The sequence below is a fragment of the Penicillium verrucosum genome (assembly GCF_028828655.1).
Source record: "Penicillium verrucosum strain IBT 35672 chromosome Unknown utg000005l_segment0_segment0, whole genome shotgun sequence".
Lineage (NCBI taxonomy): Eukaryota > Fungi > Ascomycota > Eurotiomycetes > Eurotiales > Aspergillaceae > Penicillium > Penicillium verrucosum.
The window spans coordinates 609,129-626,907 of record NW_026643214.1 but is presented as its reverse complement, the minus strand read 5'-3'; the positions used below and the strand labels follow the sequence as shown (position 1 = coordinate 626,907).

The 17,779-nt window shown below is 47.6% G+C and overlaps 9 protein-coding genes across 9 annotated transcripts; 5 read left to right on the top strand and 4 right to left on the bottom strand.

The window, feature by feature from the left end:
- Nucleotides 1-758: 758 nt before the first annotated feature.
- N7516_011092 (uncharacterized protein) lies at nucleotides 759-1,156 on the top strand (the record flags this gene model as incomplete). Its single annotated transcript, XM_057223810.1, has 2 exons — nucleotides 759-914; nucleotides 974-1,156. The coding sequence occupies 2 exons, from the start codon at nucleotides 759-761 to the stop codon at nucleotides 1,154-1,156; spliced, it is 339 nt and encodes a 112-aa protein (XP_057068950.1).
- Nucleotides 1,157-1,728: 572 nt separating this feature from the next.
- N7516_011091 (glycoside hydrolase family 76 protein) lies at nucleotides 1,729-3,220 on the bottom strand (the record flags this gene model as incomplete). Its single annotated transcript, XM_057223809.1, has 3 exons — nucleotides 1,729-2,313; nucleotides 2,370-3,061; nucleotides 3,124-3,220. The coding sequence occupies 3 exons, from the start codon at nucleotides 3,218-3,220 to the stop codon at nucleotides 1,729-1,731; spliced, it is 1,374 nt and encodes a 457-aa protein (XP_057068949.1).
- A 2,522-nt stretch (nucleotides 3,221-5,742) lies between these two features.
- N7516_011090 (uncharacterized protein) lies at nucleotides 5,743-6,075 on the top strand (the record flags this gene model as incomplete). The annotated part of the gene is made up of 1 exon (XM_057223808.1): nucleotides 5,743-6,075. The coding sequence occupies one exon, from the start codon at nucleotides 5,743-5,745 to the stop codon at nucleotides 6,073-6,075; it is 333 nt and encodes a 110-aa protein (XP_057068948.1).
- Nucleotides 6,076-6,802: 727 nt separating this feature from the next.
- On the bottom strand, nucleotides 6,803-7,601 carry N7516_011089 (uncharacterized protein; the record flags this gene model as incomplete). Its single annotated transcript, XM_057223807.1, has 2 exons — nucleotides 6,803-7,402; nucleotides 7,461-7,601. 2 exons carry the CDS (start codon nucleotides 7,599-7,601, stop codon nucleotides 6,803-6,805), a joined length of 741 nt encoding a protein of 246 aa, XP_057068947.1.
- Nucleotides 7,602-8,262: 661 nt separating this feature from the next.
- On the bottom strand, nucleotides 8,263-9,340 carry N7516_011088 (uncharacterized protein; the record flags this gene model as incomplete). The annotated part of the gene is made up of 3 exons (XM_057223806.1): nucleotides 8,263-8,289; nucleotides 8,351-9,138; nucleotides 9,196-9,340. 3 exons carry the CDS (start codon nucleotides 9,338-9,340, stop codon nucleotides 8,263-8,265), a joined length of 960 nt encoding a protein of 319 aa, XP_057068946.1.
- Nucleotides 9,341-10,308: 968 nt separating this feature from the next.
- N7516_011087 (Mpv17/PMP22 family protein) lies at nucleotides 10,309-11,052 on the top strand (the record flags this gene model as incomplete). The annotated part of the gene is made up of 1 exon (XM_057223805.1): nucleotides 10,309-11,052. The coding sequence occupies one exon, from the start codon at nucleotides 10,309-10,311 to the stop codon at nucleotides 11,050-11,052; it is 744 nt and encodes a 247-aa protein (XP_057068945.1).
- A 795-nt stretch (nucleotides 11,053-11,847) lies between these two features.
- N7516_011086 (uncharacterized protein) lies at nucleotides 11,848-12,288 on the top strand (the record flags this gene model as incomplete). Its single annotated transcript, XM_057223804.1, has 3 exons — nucleotides 11,848-11,875; nucleotides 12,035-12,118; nucleotides 12,176-12,288. 3 exons carry the CDS (start codon nucleotides 11,848-11,850, stop codon nucleotides 12,286-12,288), a joined length of 225 nt encoding a protein of 74 aa, XP_057068944.1.
- A 2,367-nt stretch (nucleotides 12,289-14,655) lies between these two features.
- abaA (transcription factor AbaA) lies at nucleotides 14,656-17,148 on the bottom strand (the record flags this gene model as incomplete). The annotated part of the gene is made up of 4 exons (XM_057223803.1): nucleotides 14,656-15,354; nucleotides 15,411-16,426; nucleotides 16,484-16,660; nucleotides 16,716-17,148. 4 exons carry the CDS (start codon nucleotides 17,146-17,148, stop codon nucleotides 14,656-14,658), a joined length of 2,325 nt encoding a protein of 774 aa, XP_057068943.1.
- A 186-nt stretch (nucleotides 17,149-17,334) lies between these two features.
- N7516_011084 (uncharacterized protein) lies at nucleotides 17,335-17,659 on the top strand (the record flags this gene model as incomplete). The annotated part of the gene is made up of 2 exons (XM_057223802.1): nucleotides 17,335-17,524; nucleotides 17,553-17,659. The coding sequence occupies 2 exons, from the start codon at nucleotides 17,335-17,337 to the stop codon at nucleotides 17,657-17,659; spliced, it is 297 nt and encodes a 98-aa protein (XP_057068942.1).
- Between the last annotated feature and the right edge of the window lie 120 nt (nucleotides 17,660-17,779).

The window sequence follows — 17,779 nt, the reverse complement described above, 5'->3', positions numbered from 1 at the left end:
GTTCTTGACTGATCCCAATCTGCCGGGTTAGAGAGTATGGATGAACTCTGCAGGGCCTGGCAGCATTATAACTAGCCGTACAATGTGGATTTGGGGATCTGTTTGATCTAACTAGTTCGCGAAATGGGATTGTTGTTAAGCAGGTTATGCTTTGTACCTCCTCGCTATGGTCCAGTTGTCGAAGTTCCCTCCGACTCCATATAGGAATCGCCATTCTTCAATAGGGATCGATCGTTCAGAGATAAAATATTGTCCTTCAGAGCAGGAATTGAATCTACAAATCGGACGGACTCGTCGTCTTGTCGTGAAATTGCGGCAAATTATTGACCCCTTCTTATATCCGTAGCATGGAGTGGTCACAAACGAGGCTAGAAAGTCGTTCAAGGCATCTATGGAGACTGAAGGTACTACCCAATTATTTCATATTATTCAAACCTCCGAAATAAAACCTGAGGTAGTTGTTAATTAATTTCTACCATCTGAATCAGCAAGCTGTCATTCTGTCTAGGGGTTTTTGGTTGCTTTTTTTTTCTCTCGTAATTATTGTTGTAAGTTGAGCTCTGAGGAAGGAATGGGGGAAGAGATGCCATATTTGTTTGCTATGGGATCAGGGTATAAATTTGATCCTCGATCTCTCGTTGGTTTCCTTCTTTCTCTTTCTCTGCCCGAGCTCCTCGATCTAAGCAAATATCCTTACATTCTCTTCACACACACATTTACATCCAACAAGCTCATATCAGTGACTATCCATCTTCATCATGGCTTCCAACAGAGTCACCAAGGCTAAGGCTATAAAGAAGGATGTTGCCAAGTCTCCCACCAAGCCCAACAAGCTCGCCCGGGAAGCTGGTCGTGAGCTTCTAGAAGAGAGGCTCGAGTTTGTACTTACTTGTATCAAGGAGACAGGAATTAAGGTGATTTGTCTCTCATTCATCAATTAATTTCCAGCACTAATATCACTATTGTATCCCAGGTCGACATGACTGCTGTTGCCCGACACTATGGCATCTCTACTAATGCAGCCCAGCTGCGGCTTCGACGTGTTAACGATTATGTCGCCAAAATGGTGAGCGCTAGAGAGGCAGCTCAGAAGAGTGATGAAGTTCCGAAAGATGATGAGGACCTCGACGTCACCACAGAAGACGAGGATGCCTGAAAGGACAAACAAAAAGAAAACACATATCTGCACTGCACTTGATAGGGAAGGCCTTTACCGCGACATGATGTTGGAGGTGTGGATGTCAGAAGCATACCTACCTACCCTCCTGTTTGTCTAGGATATCTCTCGGTGCTAGACGGATTCTCTCCCCTGCAACATATGTATCATCTTTTTCGGGCGTTACCCCCACATGATTGTAAGGTAGAAACCAAGTCGATATCAACGTCTCAGGGACATTCTACAAAAGCTTGAACGCTCGAATGTTGGAGATGTGACAATGCCGTCTCCTGCATGTAGCAAAATGTTTTCTAATCACCTGTCATCTAGATCTAGGATCTACTAACTTTCCCTCTTCTCAATGATTGCTTTTTGCGGCAATTATTGCTATAGGGTGAGCTCATTTTGACCCACACATCTGTTCCGCTTGTATGTTATGGAGAAAAAGGAGACGAGGGTATACTTGTGAATAGGTTATTTGCATCATAAAATATCACAAAAAAAGCCTGAATACCTCAGGATATCAATATTCCAAATGTACATGTACCTAACGCCTTCAAATTTGAGTGTATCTACTTGCCTCCAGCAAGCATGAAGGTTATACCCCCAGCCGAGAGTATAACGAAGACCGCAGTCAAGATTCCCGCGCCAACCTTATCACCCGTAGTAACAGGTCCAGGTCTCACGCTATCATCGGTATTGGTGCCCCCATGTGGGTCACTTCGGGATGTTCCGCCATTGTCGGCATTGAAAGGGCCCTGAGTATTGAATGGGACCATAACGGCATTAAGAACACCCAAGACAGACAGCTGCTGTTCTAAGCCCATACTCCCATCCCATTCTGCCTTCTTCGTCCAGCGAATTCCACAGTGCTTCCCATCGCTTCCGCCGGAACATTGTTGACCAGCAGCAACAGCGGAGACCTTGAATTTCCCCATTACCTCCGCCGTGACATTGGCCGGTACAATCTGCGAAATGAATCCGAGCCAGCCAGTGAAATAGGCCTTGAAGGTTTTCTGGTTGCGATCACACTTATTGATGGGCTCACAGGTGATGTCAGACAGGATTTGGTTCCCGCCGGAGGCAGGGAAAAATTGATCAGATGTCTTGATCAATCCTGTTACACCTTCGAGCCATTTGCTTTCAGTGCCATTGGTCTATATAACCAGTTAGTTAAAATGGTCAATTCGCTGGGGACAGGGGAGAGACGTACGTAGTTGTGCATATAACCCGCACCGGAGATATACGTAGCGTAGTTGTAAGTCCATTGATGATCACCGTGGTCCTTACAATTCGCAGCGTTAGTAGTGGTATCGGCGATAACCCAGGTCTTCCTCAGCATCGGCGTAGTCGCACTCCAATCCCAGATCTTCTCGGCCCACTCGGCATAGGTCGCGTTCTTGGTATATAGTGCCAGCCGCGCTGACAGCTGGAACAACCCGCCGTTAGAGATGGCGTTTTTCAAATCATATCCATCCTGGTAAGGCCAGATCTGCCATCGCAAACCTCCACCGCAATTGTTCATATCCCAGCGAGGAATCTGTCCATTGAAGACACCCTCGGCCAGGGAAACCCACGAGGGCTCGTCTTCTCTTTCTGGGAAGTTCACTTCTCCAGCGGTTATCGCAGCTAAACCCCAGAACACTTGATCGTCGTTACCCAAGTATTGGGAGTAGTTGCTTGGGAAGAAGTCGTTTTCGCCCTTTTGCCAGTACATGCCTTCCTGGATGGCATCGTTAAACTGGCTGTCGCCTGTTAAGTGCCAGTACTGGATAAGGGTCATAAACATCGAGCCACCCTCCCACCAGGTATCGTCCATTTTCCCTGGAATATCCTTCGAGTCGCGGGCATTGTAGAAATCCATCATGGTGGTGGCGACGGTCTTGGCGGCATTTTTGAGGGAGGCTATCGGGAACGGCACATGTCAGTCATTTGAGCTGTTTAGCCAGTGTTAGAAATAAACCCACTCTCATCCTCGGGATTAACCTCAATTGCGATGACATTTTGGATGAGAAGGCAGGCCAAAAGGGTGGCCAGCCACCTAGACATAATAACAGGCCTCATTTGACACGAGCCGAGCGGTGACCGGCATCGGAAGAAATGCATGGGACTGAGAGATCAAGAGCAGAAGTGAAGTGCATTGAGATCAGGAGGATTATTATGAGTGCGTATCTCCAGGAACAAAAAGGTAATCAGACAATGGAACCCATTAGATTATATCGAGTCATCACGATGAAACCAGTCACTTGGCACAGAGGCGCCGTATGAACGGGATTATGTACACAGTGATATTCCAAGACATTGGCGCAGCCAATCCTGTTGCCTGACTTTTGTTCTGGATGCAGCTCTTCTCAGCACTGCCCAGTTTTTTGGTGCTTGGCATTGAATTTTCCTTTGGGAAATGAGAGTGTAGTAATGCCAAGAGACCCCCTTACCCGGTGTACCCGGGGTAGGCGCTTAGGGGATGCACAAACTCTGCATTCGAACATTTTCTAAAACGCTCTTGAAGTGGTGGAACATGAAAGTCTCTCAACACATTTGGCTTGGAAAAGGCCTCTGAATGTCATTTCATCAAGATAGGGGGCAGGATGCCAAGTCGTTTCCGCTGGCGCGGAGTGTCACGAGCGCCAAATTGGTTCTTGGCGGTACCATATTTTTAGGTCCGCCAAGAAATGCGCCGAGACCTGGCACTGCCACTCTCCCCTTTTGCGGGAATCACCTGCTTCGGGGCTAGTCTATGAAGCTTTTATAGTTCCATCCACATTTCAGATCATGGGGTTCCAAAATTAATGTGAAGGCACATACGAATACGGCGTAGTTTCTTTCCATTAACGGTAAAAAGTATTCCCCTAATAATCGGAGAGTCACTAATTCCGGCACTCACATTTTGGAGACAAAGCCTGAGAGAGTGCTGCGTTCTTTGTTTAGTGAATGCCTGATCTCTGACGTTTTAAATTCAACCGCATATAATTCTTGCTTTCTTTCATTTCTAGTGTCTTCCTCAACCGCCTCAGTCGGCTATTCTATGTTTATAGAATGTAGCTATATGACTAGACTTCTAACCCTCTTTTTCTTATATTCAAACATAGTCTCCCTGTACTAAATTAATGGAAGAATGTCGTGTTTGCCTGACCCGATAGGAAACCTTGAAACATCCCCGAGATCTCCTTCTTCCTGCTTCACTTCTCCATCTTCCATCCTCTGAAGAATCACACCAACTCGTCTCTACGGATGGCCTTCGGTCGACCTTTGAGGCCACAATGAATCTGAGTCTACTTAGCTCGATAACATATTTGAACACCGCGAGTGTCGCCATCAGGGTCGCAAAGCTTACGTGAGGAACCCCAGCACTGACCTGCTTCTGATGATGTTCGCGGCGGACTTGCACTTGGAAGGATATAATGCACCAACTACCGCAACCATGACGAGCAGCGCTACCAGTTGACACGAATATTCCTCGAGCTATATAAAACCACTTCGCATATATTTGAAGCTCCAGCAACACAGTTTGAGGACAGGGACCATCACAGGCCAGAGAAGTCAATGATGCTACATACTGATGGTCCCAATTTTGATATACCTTCGCCCACGTCTCGAGGCTTCAAAGTGTCAGACTTTCTGAACCAATGAATTTCTCGACCTGGAAGAAGGAATCGGCCATTTCTCCGTCATCGAACTTGAAATCCCGTGTCGAGAACGGAGCTAGGTACACAAAGTTACCTTCCAAAGCTGCAGTGCAGGCCATCAGCCGCCACTAGGATCGCAGTAGGTAAGTCGTCTCGCTAAACACTTAAATGTCAACTTCCTCGCCGCAGAATCTAATAGTATCGTGCCATAGCCGCAAGACCCTTGAAAATCCTGAACATCCTGGGTTTACCGTCCAATAAGGCTAGGGCGTCATCGTCCAAGTTGACGAAGTTCAAGCCTACCACTCGATTGACTGCCTCTTAAAGTTTACAGCATCTCGTCCAAGACAACAAAGATCAGGTCCTAACCGGCAGAAATCAAGCTATTGAAATACTTGGTCGGTATAAATCATGGTTCACGTACTGTGATACTTTTCGATCCCAAGAAGATCTCCTCGAAGGAAGTGATGGTCCGGGTGTCTACGACCTTGCATTTCAGTTTGTGACTGAATATAAAGTATACGAAACAACCATGACACAGCGATTTTGCGATCTAAGGCGCAGAAGTCGAAAATTATGCTAGATGTCCTGATGCTGAGCGATGGAAAGGATGTTTGTTTCGAGACCTGGGAGACATCGCCGTCAGAAGCTTGACGCGAACACCGATCATCACCATATACACCGAACGAGCGAGGAACATATTTAGTTCGTGAAATAGCCACATTGGTAGCAGCGTCTCTGCGATTACCATCTCATCAGACACAGCTGATGTTGAGATTGTGCCGTCAAATCGCACAGCTGTCGTTATATAATCTGCTACGGGCGATGGAAATGACCTGGCACCTCCTCAACTATCTACATGTCCGGTTCCATCCAGCACTCCCTGGACCATCTTTTAGCTCGTCTTTATTCGCTGTCGACGATATCTGCTTGCGCTATGTGCATCATGTGGCATTCGAAATGCCAATATACTCTGTCGCCTTTCTCTGTTATGTGTACCTGGTTGTCGAGGATCCCTTCTTCTCCTGCTCCTCGAGTCTAGCAGCCCACATTTTCGTTGACGTTCTCGATTTCATAAAATTGCAACTTGAACGGGCGAACGATGGGGGTACCGAAGTCACGGAGCGCACCAGAAACAACCGCATAACACGGGACCACATTGTCTATGGAAACTGCTGTGAAATGCGAAGTGTGAGGTTTGCTTATGAAAAGCTAAGACCAGCACGGGTGTTGCTCGATAGTGAAATTGCAGATGATGGCGGCAATGTAGTGGAAAATGAGTGGAAGTTATGATCATTGAAAATGGGAAGAGCGAATGAAGCAGCTGGAGACCAACACCGATATGAACCATAGCGACCTGAGTCTCTAACTACCTATCCATGTAGCTCTATCAAACTACCTTCTTACTGGACAATTTTGACTATATGTAGTGAGTATCCAATTCACTATAGCACGTGTGTAAGTCACCTGCCAGCACAAGGCGTTTGTGGAAGGCGAAAGACCATTCCCAGGGTGTGAGAAGTATCATTCTCATTTTGTATAAAATTGAAAGGTATATACATGTAGTTGACTGTTATGATCGGTCGGTCCACTCATTCGTGGACTCTGCATTTCGCGGTCAACTGGGACCGGCCTGGTGACCTGGCAAGCCAATTGATTCAGTTGCTGGGAACATGTTCATCAACATAGTCCACCTGGCAGAATGATCCATGCTGGGCATGTAGATGTCAAAGAGGAAGCTCGGGGCGGTCATGGCTAACAGACCAGATCAAGGAGCTTTCCCAAACAGACAGATTCTGACTGCAAGTCACTCATACCAAACCGGAAGCTGATATCAGGAGGGGAATCGCATCCGCGCCTTCAGGCCACAGCCAAGGCAACTGCCCAGAAAAGGGGAGCGCGTATCTGGCTGGATTTTCTGGTCCGGCTTTAGCCGCAGAAGTGCAGAATGAAACAAAAAAGGTTATCTCCTCTCTAGTCACCATGTAGGCAACAAGAAAAAGCCAAGACCAGTCTCAATTCAGACCACCGAACTCTCCTTCTCATCCAATCTCTCCCCAGGCTCCCTAATACCAACACCATGTTCAATCGCAGATGGATTTCCCCCAGAACCCTGCCCCTCATTCTCACCCTCACCCTCAATATCCATCCCCATCCCCTCCTTCCACATATTCACCAAACTCGTCGCGCCCATGCGCCGATTCTCCTCCTGGATATTAAACTTGACGCCCGCGCCGATAGGATACTTCTTGCTCGAGAGTGTATCAGCCAGTTCTTTGAGAGGGATACTGGTCTCGTCACTGATCAGATCTTCGTATATGGGATTGTTTTTGAAAAGGTTGTAGGTGGAGTAGAAGGGGCTGCGTTTGAGGGCGGAGGCGTGGTTGTGGCGGGAGGGTTGAATTTCGAGGGTCAATGAGCGCGCGGCGTCCGAGGGTGAATTGGTAGATGTGAAGGGGGTAGAGATTGAAAGTTGATATTTAGAGGTGGATGTGGAGGTGGGTGTCGGTAGGGGAATGGTTATGGGCGAAGCTGCTATCGCGCGGTCTGCCGCATGGGATGTTTCGAAGATCGCGACAATAGGGCGGTTTTGGTTTGGCGAGTTGTTGGTTGTGTCGTACTAAATGGATTGTTAGATCAGGGCTTGTGTAAATGATCATTGGGAGAGGACGCTGTACCTTGAGGTTGCGGTATGTTATTACTTCTCCGAATTTCTGGAGCGCGGCCAGTAGCAGCTTGCTTTCGGATAGGTTCTTTGGCATTGGAAGTCCAGTTATGTGGACCTGGGCGGTCATGCGCGCTAGAGTAGGGGACACCATCGTGAGATTTGTGAGGTTCGTGTTATTGGGAAGTTAAGTCGACAGAGACGGAGGTTGGAGAAAAATGGCGGATCATCGAGATCGGCACGTCTTGGCGGAATTGGCTATCTACACATACAACATACAACATACAACATACACATGTTCTAGAGGATTTGTACAGTAGGGAATAGCTTTAATTGCATTTGCAAGATAAGGTAACAGGTAATGTGATTTATATTATCAACTAAAAACGTGACATACCTCAACAACAACCCTTTCAAGTCGAGCAGACTGAGAAATTAGCCTCCCAACACGATGTACAAATGATAACCTACGTCGGAAAAATTGTACTCGAAAATAACATGTAGAAGATGATATAGAGACCGTAATAAGTCAAGTACGCAAGATAGATCTTCAAGATAGACAGGTAAAATGAAGCTATTCCCACCACACAAATCGGAATGGCTTTAGGCCCTGGAATTAGTAGATATTGAACAGACTTGGATGTTGCTATTCTGGTTGATATGGAAGATATAAATTGGAAAAAAAGGGAAATGGTATGTTCTTATTTAATTTATCCAAGGCATAGACATCGTCATAATATCGCGGAGGATTTCCTTCTCCGGACACGGAGGACACGGGATTTCATCGTCTCCAAGGCTTTTTTGTCTGGACAAGCTTAGAAGATAGGGATTCCAAGGCCGTACTAAAGAGGAAGGAAAAAAAGTCAGTATCAATAGGCAATACTCCGTAGAAACCAAACTTACAGCAATGGGGTCATTGAAACGAAGACCCTTGTCCAGAGCACTGATAGCCTCAAGCTCACTGGTCTCAAGCTCGAAATCAGTGACAGTCAAGTTCTGAGCAAGACGAGTAGGGTCATTGCTCTTAGGAATAACAGCGACGTTACGCTGAGTAGACCAGCGCAGCAGGACCTGGGCAGGGGTACGGCCGTGCTTCTCAGCAATGGCGGTGATAGTAGCATGCTCGAAGAGCAAGGGAGTATCCTTAGCGTGCTTAAGGTCAAGCTCAAGGAAGCTCAGAGGACCGAAAGAAGAGTAAGCAGTAACAGTGATACCCTCCTTCTGAGCGTAATCAACAAGACGGGTCTGGGTGAGGTAGGGGTGGTGCTCGATCTGGAGGGTAGCGGGACGGACGCGGGCATAGCGGAGCAGATCCATCAGCAGCTGTGTGCTGAAGTTGCTGACACCGATGCTGCGAGCCAGCTTCTTGTTGACGAGGATCTCCATCGCGCCCCAGGTCTCGTGAATGGGGGCGTTGGCGAACTCGATCTTGTCCTCGGCGGTGGTCCAGCCGGGAGGGTAGCGCACAGAGGGGTCGAGGTACTTCAGGGCAACGGGGAAGTGCACGATGTACAGATCGAAGTAGTCGACGCCCCAGTCGGCGAGCTGCTTGCGGGCGATGGGCTCGACCTTGTCGGCCTCGTGGAAGCTGTTCCAGAGCTTGGAGACGATGAAGAGCTCCTCGCGCTTGACAATTCCGTCCTTAATGGCGCGGGCTACACCCTGGCCGGCTTCGACTTCGTTGCCGTAGTCTAGGATTAATGGTGTTAGTGTCAATTAAGCTCAGTTTTGGAGAAGGATGAATGTACCGCAGGCACCATCGAAGAGACGGTAGCCAGCCTTAATGGCGTTGTAGATCTGGTCGGCACAAGTGTCATTGTTAACCTTCCAGAGGCCAAAACCCACAATGGGCATCTCATGGCCGTTGCTAAGCTTGACAGTAGGGGCAACCATTGTGAATTTAGTTTAAAGTAGTCTAAGGAGGAAGAAGACAAGAAATTGGGACATGGAGGGGTATATAAGTGACCCCGCCTAGTATGATTTGAAATATCCCCAAAAACAGAGAAAAAAAGGACTCGAGGTCCAGGCTAAATCAACCCATTATACCTCAATTGGTCTCTTGTTGGAGTCCTTTGCTGGGAAATCCCCAGAATTGCCCCACTGTTTTGCGGCTAAAGTGGTTGATTGAGACAGTTTAGCCGACAAGAGGGAAATATTACTGCAAATTGGAGAATATAATAGCCAAATAGAAGAAAGTAATTGGTGATTATGGTATAGGATTCCCAATTCTTCCAAGTATAAGTGTAACAACGTTTTAGGCATAGCGAGGCCTCTCCCCTTGCTGTACCCTGGTGATTAGTGCCATATTGACAATTTATTGCTGAGCGTAGCGAAGCATCCAGTATCATAAGGGGGTCGCATGTCACGTGACCTGGTTGTAGACAGCAGCGGTGAGGCTGAAAATTCTAATGTCAGGTGATCTCCTTGCGGCAGAATTTCTTAATACATAGCCTTAGGCATCAGTGACTAGCTAAATCACGTGATATATACTGATCTGCTCCAAATCAGATAGGGATCACGTGGCTACTAGAGGATCAGTAGCCTTAGGCATCTACTATATCCCTAGCTAGTTATATAATTGCGGAGCGAAGCGAAGCAATATAACTATTTCATAATCTATATACTTAGCTAGGTAGAGAGTAAACTAGCTCCTAAGCTAGGTACTAAACCAGGTGGTAAACTAGGTGGTGGTAAACTAGGTGCTAAGCTAGTCCTTAACAATTCCCAACACGTCTCGCCTTGTTTTAGTATGTCGGAATTCCAGTTGTGCCCCTATAACTAAACTAACGAATTCCCTCCTGCTGATTTGGTTCTTCTGCCAAGCTCGCGTTTTCTCGAATCCCCGTACATTCCCACGAAGTATGCTGATTCCTCGATGCCGTCTCGCCCGTTCCCATCCTCATCCTCATATTCGACACGGCGTCCTGCTCCCTCGGTCGCGTCTCAGCCTACGTATCCCAACGAATCATCACGGCACTCAAACCACGAAATCCCAAACCAAACAAGATGCCATTCCCCACGACACAGCAACTACGAACCAGAAACCCAAACTATCCCCACTCGGGTGGTTCCGACGTTCCCAAAGCCAACGACCATATACCACCCAACTATGCCTGACGCCGCTGATATTCTGTGTCGGGGACTTCGCCGCACAAATGATCGGCGACGACGACGGATTCGACTACCATCGCGCACTGCGCAGCGTCATCGCCGGACTGGTGATCGCGATCCCCACCTATAAGTGGTTCCTGTTCCTCGGGCGGCGGTTTAATTACAGCTCACCTGCGCTGTCGTTGGGGGCGAAGGTCGCCGTCAACCAAACCGTGTATACTCCGCTGTTCAATGTGTATTTTTTTGCGGCCCACGGACTCCTCGCTGGGGAGGGGGTCTGGGGTACCATGGAACGAGTGAAGGATAAGGCGTCGATCAGTATTCCCAGGAGTTTTTTGTTTTGGCCATTCGTGACGGCGTTCAACTTTACGTATATTCAGCCCCAGTCGAGGGGGATTGCCACCTCGATAGGCTCTGTGTTTTGGCAGACATATTTGAGTTGGTTGAATAGTCGGGGAGAGAGGAAGGGGAACCCTTCCGTCGTGGAAGGTTGAGGTACAAATCAACATATCCCTCGAAATAAGTAAATACAGATATCTTGTGAGAGCATATAACTAAGAGACTCCAGTATCGGGCGGTCCACATAGTGACTACCCACTCGGCCCCGCTGTAGATCTAGCTAGGCCTTACGAGTACGTTATAGTAGTGGACCCTAAACTAGAATCTGAATAAAGATGAACATTTCCGATATGCTATATGCCATATCTTACGGGGTTGAGATTGGAGAAACAACACGGTAGGATTCCTGAATGCAGGTGGACGGAGAGGAGAGAGACTGGTTCTGTCCCATGTGGGGCTAGGTGCCTCAGGCACCCAGGCACCCAACAACAGATCGCCGCTCGACCCACCAGCGCAGAACTCAAAGACTACAGCAGCGACAGCACCGCCAATGAGGACCGACAACTGTCGCTCGATCGCTTTACCTGGGCAAACTTCACCTGCACCCAGTCCGCTAGCGGTGTGGCCGTTCTCCTATCTGAAACCCCCATCGGTTTCGCGGGCTGCAGACCGCCGCCGTCGTAGTCTTCATCCTGAACCTAGTTCTGTTCGTCGGCTTCACCGCAGCCATACGGCTAACACGCGCGATTGAAACTATTTCTAGGACGTTTCTAGAGCTACGTGAGGTCAACTAGAAGACTCGGCTTCTACTGCACTGCACACGGAGGAATATGTCGGCAATTGGAAGAGAAAACTATGTATGTTAAGTAGATAGTACTCTTAGCTTAGCATGTCTCCTCATGCCCCAATACTGTGTACTACTACTACTATACAAAAATAGAATCTTGAAGATGGAATTCATTTCAGAGCAATCGCAGTGTAAGATAGCTATATATTAATCCCAAACATAGTCCCACTTCCCTTTGTCGACAGAGACCAGGGCAAATAGTATTCCCTCTTGTTGAAGAAGGAAACCAGCGCAAAGCATTCCCTCTTTGTTGGAAAGAGAGAAACTGTTTCTATTCTTCTAGCCTCTAGCCCTTCAGCTCCGAAGGAATGTCGACACACTTGGGGTGCAGCTCGATGTTCTTCTGACTCCACCAAGGGTTCTTCGCTTTAGAGGTATGATATTCCTGACTGTGAAATACGAATATTTGCTAACTCAGAGATTTATTTCAGATGTTCTCGAAACTTTCAGGACGGAGGACTTTGACATTCAGTATGGATCGGTGAACAGATTTCGCTTCATGGGTAACGGAATGACTTTGAGCCAGGAACGAGTGTACTACTAGGGTACCTTAGACGGAAAGTGAAGTCTTACTAGAAAAGACAAGATGATGCTGCTTTTTCGGTGATTTGAGTATGGATTCTTAAGAAATCGCAAACATTCTTTACGTATTTTGAGTCTGGAAAACAGAACATCTCCATAAGTCTATCCCAGCACTAAGAGAATTAATTACCCGGAAGCACTATTCCGGCGAGGATACTACTGCACAATCCCTAGGGATCATCTGAAAAAATATAAGATACGACAAGTCCCCTACTGCTACATGGACAAATATGACCGAAAACCGCACTTTGCTAAAGAAATCTTCCCACTTGTGGCGATAGTAAACAGTACGGACCCTGGTCGAAACACCATTCATGCCAGAACGAAACGTGCCTAATGCGGATAAGGCCTAGAAGGAAAAATCATCTCGGGGATCAGCGACATCCTAACAGAGCAAGGTCTAGATTCTCTCGATATTGTAATACGCGTTGAGGTTGCGGAGGGAGCATCCGTAGGGCTGGGCCGGGGCCACTTACTTACGTACCTAATAGCTCAGCTTCTACACTTAACTATTAATAACCTCAACAAATACCTTAAGACAAAAGTCCGGGTCGGCATCACTTACACCCATCTAATCTCTATTCCGTACTTTCTAGTTTCTCCGCATAGGAAGCAAAAAAAAAAACAGCAGAAATCGCCGAGCCTAATAATGCAAGTCACGCTAGTACAGGTCCTATCCCTGCCGGGGTTACATTTATTTACTGCTGCAAGTAATAATAGATAGGGATCGCCCGAGTAAATATCCGGGGACTATATTATAGGTGATGTTTTGCAGGATGCTAATTGTACGACTGGGGTTCAGTGAGGAATCACAAAAGTCCTCAACTCATAGCAGCCTATGGCTCCTGTCACCTGAATGAAGAAGATAGGGCTTGTGGCTGGTTCTCTGCATGAGTCTGCACGTATGACTGCATAAGGCCATGGGCGTCGATCGAAAAAATACATAAGCATTGCTTTTGCTCAATCACGTATCTTAGGACGAAAAAGAGGGTGTTGAAAAGAGAGGGTTGTTGAAGTATTCCGGTTGCTGGTCTATATTAAGAATGTTATTGGAATATTGATATTTCATATTTACGAATATAAATTCTTACCGACGATAAGTTACGTACCTACGTCTTATAAGTGTATGTATCAGAAGCTTAAAATAACTATAGTTCTTCGAGTGATTCTTTAGACTTACTGCCAAGAAGCTCTAGAACACGTCGGGAATAGCTCCGGAATATTAACATTCCTATACCAGTCTCGATACTTCAATTTACTGTCGTTAAATACGGCGCCTTGTCTCGTAACTGCTAGATCTAGTAATGGTCTTCCTATAGTGAACATTGTTATTAGCTAGAAGTGGCGACTTAGCAGAAGCAAGCTATGTTTAATAGAATATAGAGAGGGCTTAAAGTTTCTAAAAATACCTAGGGGCTCTTTCTTCCACTGCTGCAACTAAAATAATCCAAAGTACTTAACCTAAATTGAGTCCACAATTTATAGTATTATACTGAAGACTACCTAGGTAGCCCCCCCCTTCTTTTCAGCCGATTTCTACCTTAACACGCTCCTCACGAGGCATTTGTGCTTATTATTAAGGTAAGTGTTGTTTTTATTTATGAAGTCTATAAAGTTCTTTTTCCCGTATATATTTTATCTAAACTCTGTCTCGATCTAGTGTGTTACTCTCCGCAAAAAATATTATCTAGAGGGTGGTTTGAGTAATTGTAGAGCAATTTTAGGTCATTGCGTGAATATATTTGTCGAATATATTTGTCAGATGAACTGAAGGCTACGTAGGAATATATGTTAACCTAGAGAGTAGTAATATTGACTCAGGATAGAAAAAGGATACTAATAAACTCTCCTTTTTTTAAAAAAAAAGAAAAAATGATCCGTAGTAATAAACCATAACTATAGATCAATTAAGACCTAGTATCTAGATAAACTTTATATAGGCCTCTTTATTAAGCGCTTTTATTAAAGCCGTCGGCGATATTGCTCTTCGTCTCTACCTATCGTAGATCAATCTTATTCTAAAAGATCGCGTCCTTGACGAAGAACCACTTTATATTAAGCTAACGTATACTATCCTTATACGATTTCTTACCTATTAATAAGATAAGTATATTCCAAAGATTTTTCCAAAGTATCTTCCTCCAAACGCCACCCAAGACATTCCCTGCTATCCCGATTGTATCACAAAAAAAAGACATAAATAGAAAAGAAAATAGAAAAGAAAATAGAAAAGAAAATAAGGAAGAAAATAAAAGAAAATCACAAAAAAAATTACAAAAGACCACTCCCAGAATGATTATCATTACTTAAGTTTTGGCAAAATAGATATTTATGCCGCATCCACCGTGGCGTTATCATACGCATCGGGGCCTGCCCCATGCATGCTGGGACCATTGGACATGCGCCCGACGATCTTATCCATTAGGTCATCCGACGGCAAGATACCATCGAAATGGTGTGGTTGTTGTGACTCGCGCGATACAGATCCATGTCCATGGTGCTCCGGCTGGTAAGGGAGGTGGTAACTACCGGTGCCGACATCTCCGGGAATGGAAGTGGAGTGTGCACCCCATGAGGACTGGCCGTGACTGAGATCGTCAAGCGGCTGTGGGTTAGAGCCGTAGTAACCTAGCACACTGTTGCTGTCGTGCATATTCACGCTGTGCTGTTGAGGGGGCACGTAGTGGGATGCTTCGTGACCCATTGGGTAACCCATTACTGGGTGGGAGAGCGGTAGGTCGTGCACATTGAGCATGACTGGTGTACCACTGGAGCCGTGGAGGCTTGTGGATGGGATGTTCTCTGGTGCGAGGCTGGCGGAGAATGAGTCCAACACGGAGGTGACGGCGGTTTTATCATTGAGGCCGTCTTCGGGTTTGCTGATGGATGCCATGAAGTCGAGTTGGCCGGCAGAATTAAAGAGATTAGCCATGTTGTCGTGGTGGGATGGTTGGTACATAGGCCATTGCGAGTGGGATTGGCTCGGGTGGTGGATGAGGTCATGGGGTTGAGGGGCCGGGTAGACACCCTGGTGGGAGGATTTGTTGAGGAGGATGGAATCCAGAGAGAGGGGGGAAGATCAACACCGGAGACTGGACGCGGGCTATTGGTTGTGGTCCGGTCTGGCGCCGGAATCAGTCGTCTCCAAGTAGTTGTGCCAACTTCGCCAGGCCGGGTTTGTCGGAACTTCCAGACGAGAACGGCCATGCGCTTGCTCTCATCGCCGTGGTGGCCTTGGTATTGGTTGGAAAGCCGGCGAGAGCTGGGCGATGTGGCACGGAGCTCTTGTACTGCAGTCAATGAGCGGATGTAGTTACGGGTTTGGTCGTCAGCGACGCGAGCAGCCTGGGGATTTCCGGAGTCCTCGGCCATACGCTTCTCTTGAGTCAAGTGAGTGAACAGCTGAGCCCACCAAGATGATTCGAAGAGAGGCTTGACCTTTGTCGACTGGGTTTTGGGTAGGTCGTGGTAACTCTCTTGGAGCCCCTGGCCATCTTCATAGATATGCGTGCGGCAGGTCCAGTTGTCCATCTGGCTGACTCCCAACACATCACCAGCACTGGGGTGACCGTAGTCAAGGTCGAGCTGAATTCCAAGACGTGATCTCGCAGGAGGGAAATCGGTCATGAGCTCAAGGTTCACTTCTAACAAAATGATATCACAATCTAGGGGATTGTTGATGTCATCCACCATGGGAGCCAGTGCAGGGAAAGAAGACCGCCATCCGCTCAGTTGCTCAAGAGGCATGGGTGGTGCAACAGGGTGATGCAGATCACCCTGTAGACGAGTGTAGGCATGCAATGCCTTGTCGATACCATTGGCCTGCTGAGGAGCGCTGACCCACATGTCGAAGCTAAAGCCATGAATGGTGCTAGCAGGAGCCTCCTGCAGATTTGAGCCAAGGGTATAGTGTGGGGGTGGGAGATCCCCAGCATATGGTTGCATGGATCTCATGTGGTCATGGTATGAGGGGTGTGTGTGACTGCCGTAGTGGCTGGACGCCGAAGGGTGCTCGACTGCCGACCTCCATTTGGGAGCAGGTGCTGACCCATGCACACTCGACGAGCGTTCTGGTGATGTCTCACGGACAAGTCGCTCCCCTGGTATAGTGTATTAGTAAATAGAAGACGTATAGATCGTTCACATTTGAAACTCACAATCTGGATCACCCTTCAGGAAAGAGTCGAGAACCTGCAGATGGCTTGACACCTGCTTGCGGGTCCTCCGCTTGCCGGTCAACTTGAAGATGTACTCGGCAATCAGCTCATTGCGGCCATACGACTTCCCCCGTTCAGACCACTTTCTCCGACCCATGGGAGGGTTTGCTTCGAGGGCTGTAATCTATTGTCAGCTTATGAACAACACATCACTATGGTGGCATAAACCTACCCTGCTGGAAAGCGTCCTCCAACTCGTCGGACCACACTGGCTCTCCATCCTTCCCAGTATCACGACGAGGGCGAGCACGGTAATCCAAGTACTTCTGAGACTTGAGGTAGCTGCTTCGTGCCCGGCGAGATTGAGAGTTGGGTCCAACTGAGTTAAGTCTGCGGAGCTTGCGTTGGTGAAGCCGAGCCGCTACATGCTGATGATGCAAGCCAGGCGCCGACAAGGGTTGAGGAGGATGAGGGGCATGAGGATACTTGAAGCCAAGTTGATGGAGCGGATCCTCACGAGCAATATCAGCATGGGCTAACGGGTCTGCATAAGACTGGACATTGCCAGTGGTATTCTGAAGAGCTCGATCAGAATGACCTCCAACAGGATCCAATGACTGCTGGTTCTGAGTGACAAGGCACTCGGGTTGCCAGTCAGTAGCCATGGGGAGGGAACCAAGGACGGGCTTCTCGAAAAGAATGACAGATTCCGATGAGGAGGGGACTGAGAGGCACCGTCAAATGCTTACTGCCTGGCAAAGAACGCAGCCCAGTCACAAACAACGACCTAAAGAACGCAAGATGTCAAGAGAATGTAAGAACCTGGGAAAGAGAATGTGAGAGCGAGCAAGATGGAGTTTATAGGGAACCATAACTCCCCTTTGGAGAGGGGTTCTGTAGCCCCAGTAGCAGCATTGCTCCGCCAGGTCTACTTTGCCTGGCCTACGTCCCTCGAACGCCTTGTCCATACTCCTGCACAGGTCCCGGTCCTGGCCTGCGCACATCCAGGCCGTGTGGGGAGCAGAGGACCAAAGGACGACGGTAAGCCGACCTTGCCGCAGCAAATCAGGAGTCAAGACAGGGCTCGATATGAAGGAAGTTGTCCACGATGCAAGGGATGCTCAGCAGCACGAACCAGTGATGAGTGGGTCGGAGATTTTGTACAGCACGAAGTGACCTTCAAAATCCATCGCTCGGACCAGCATCAACAAAAAAACACAATAATCAGTGGCAATCATCGCGTCGCAGGAATGCTGGTTGTCCAACTACACTGTCTTCTCGCACGGGACGTGGAAT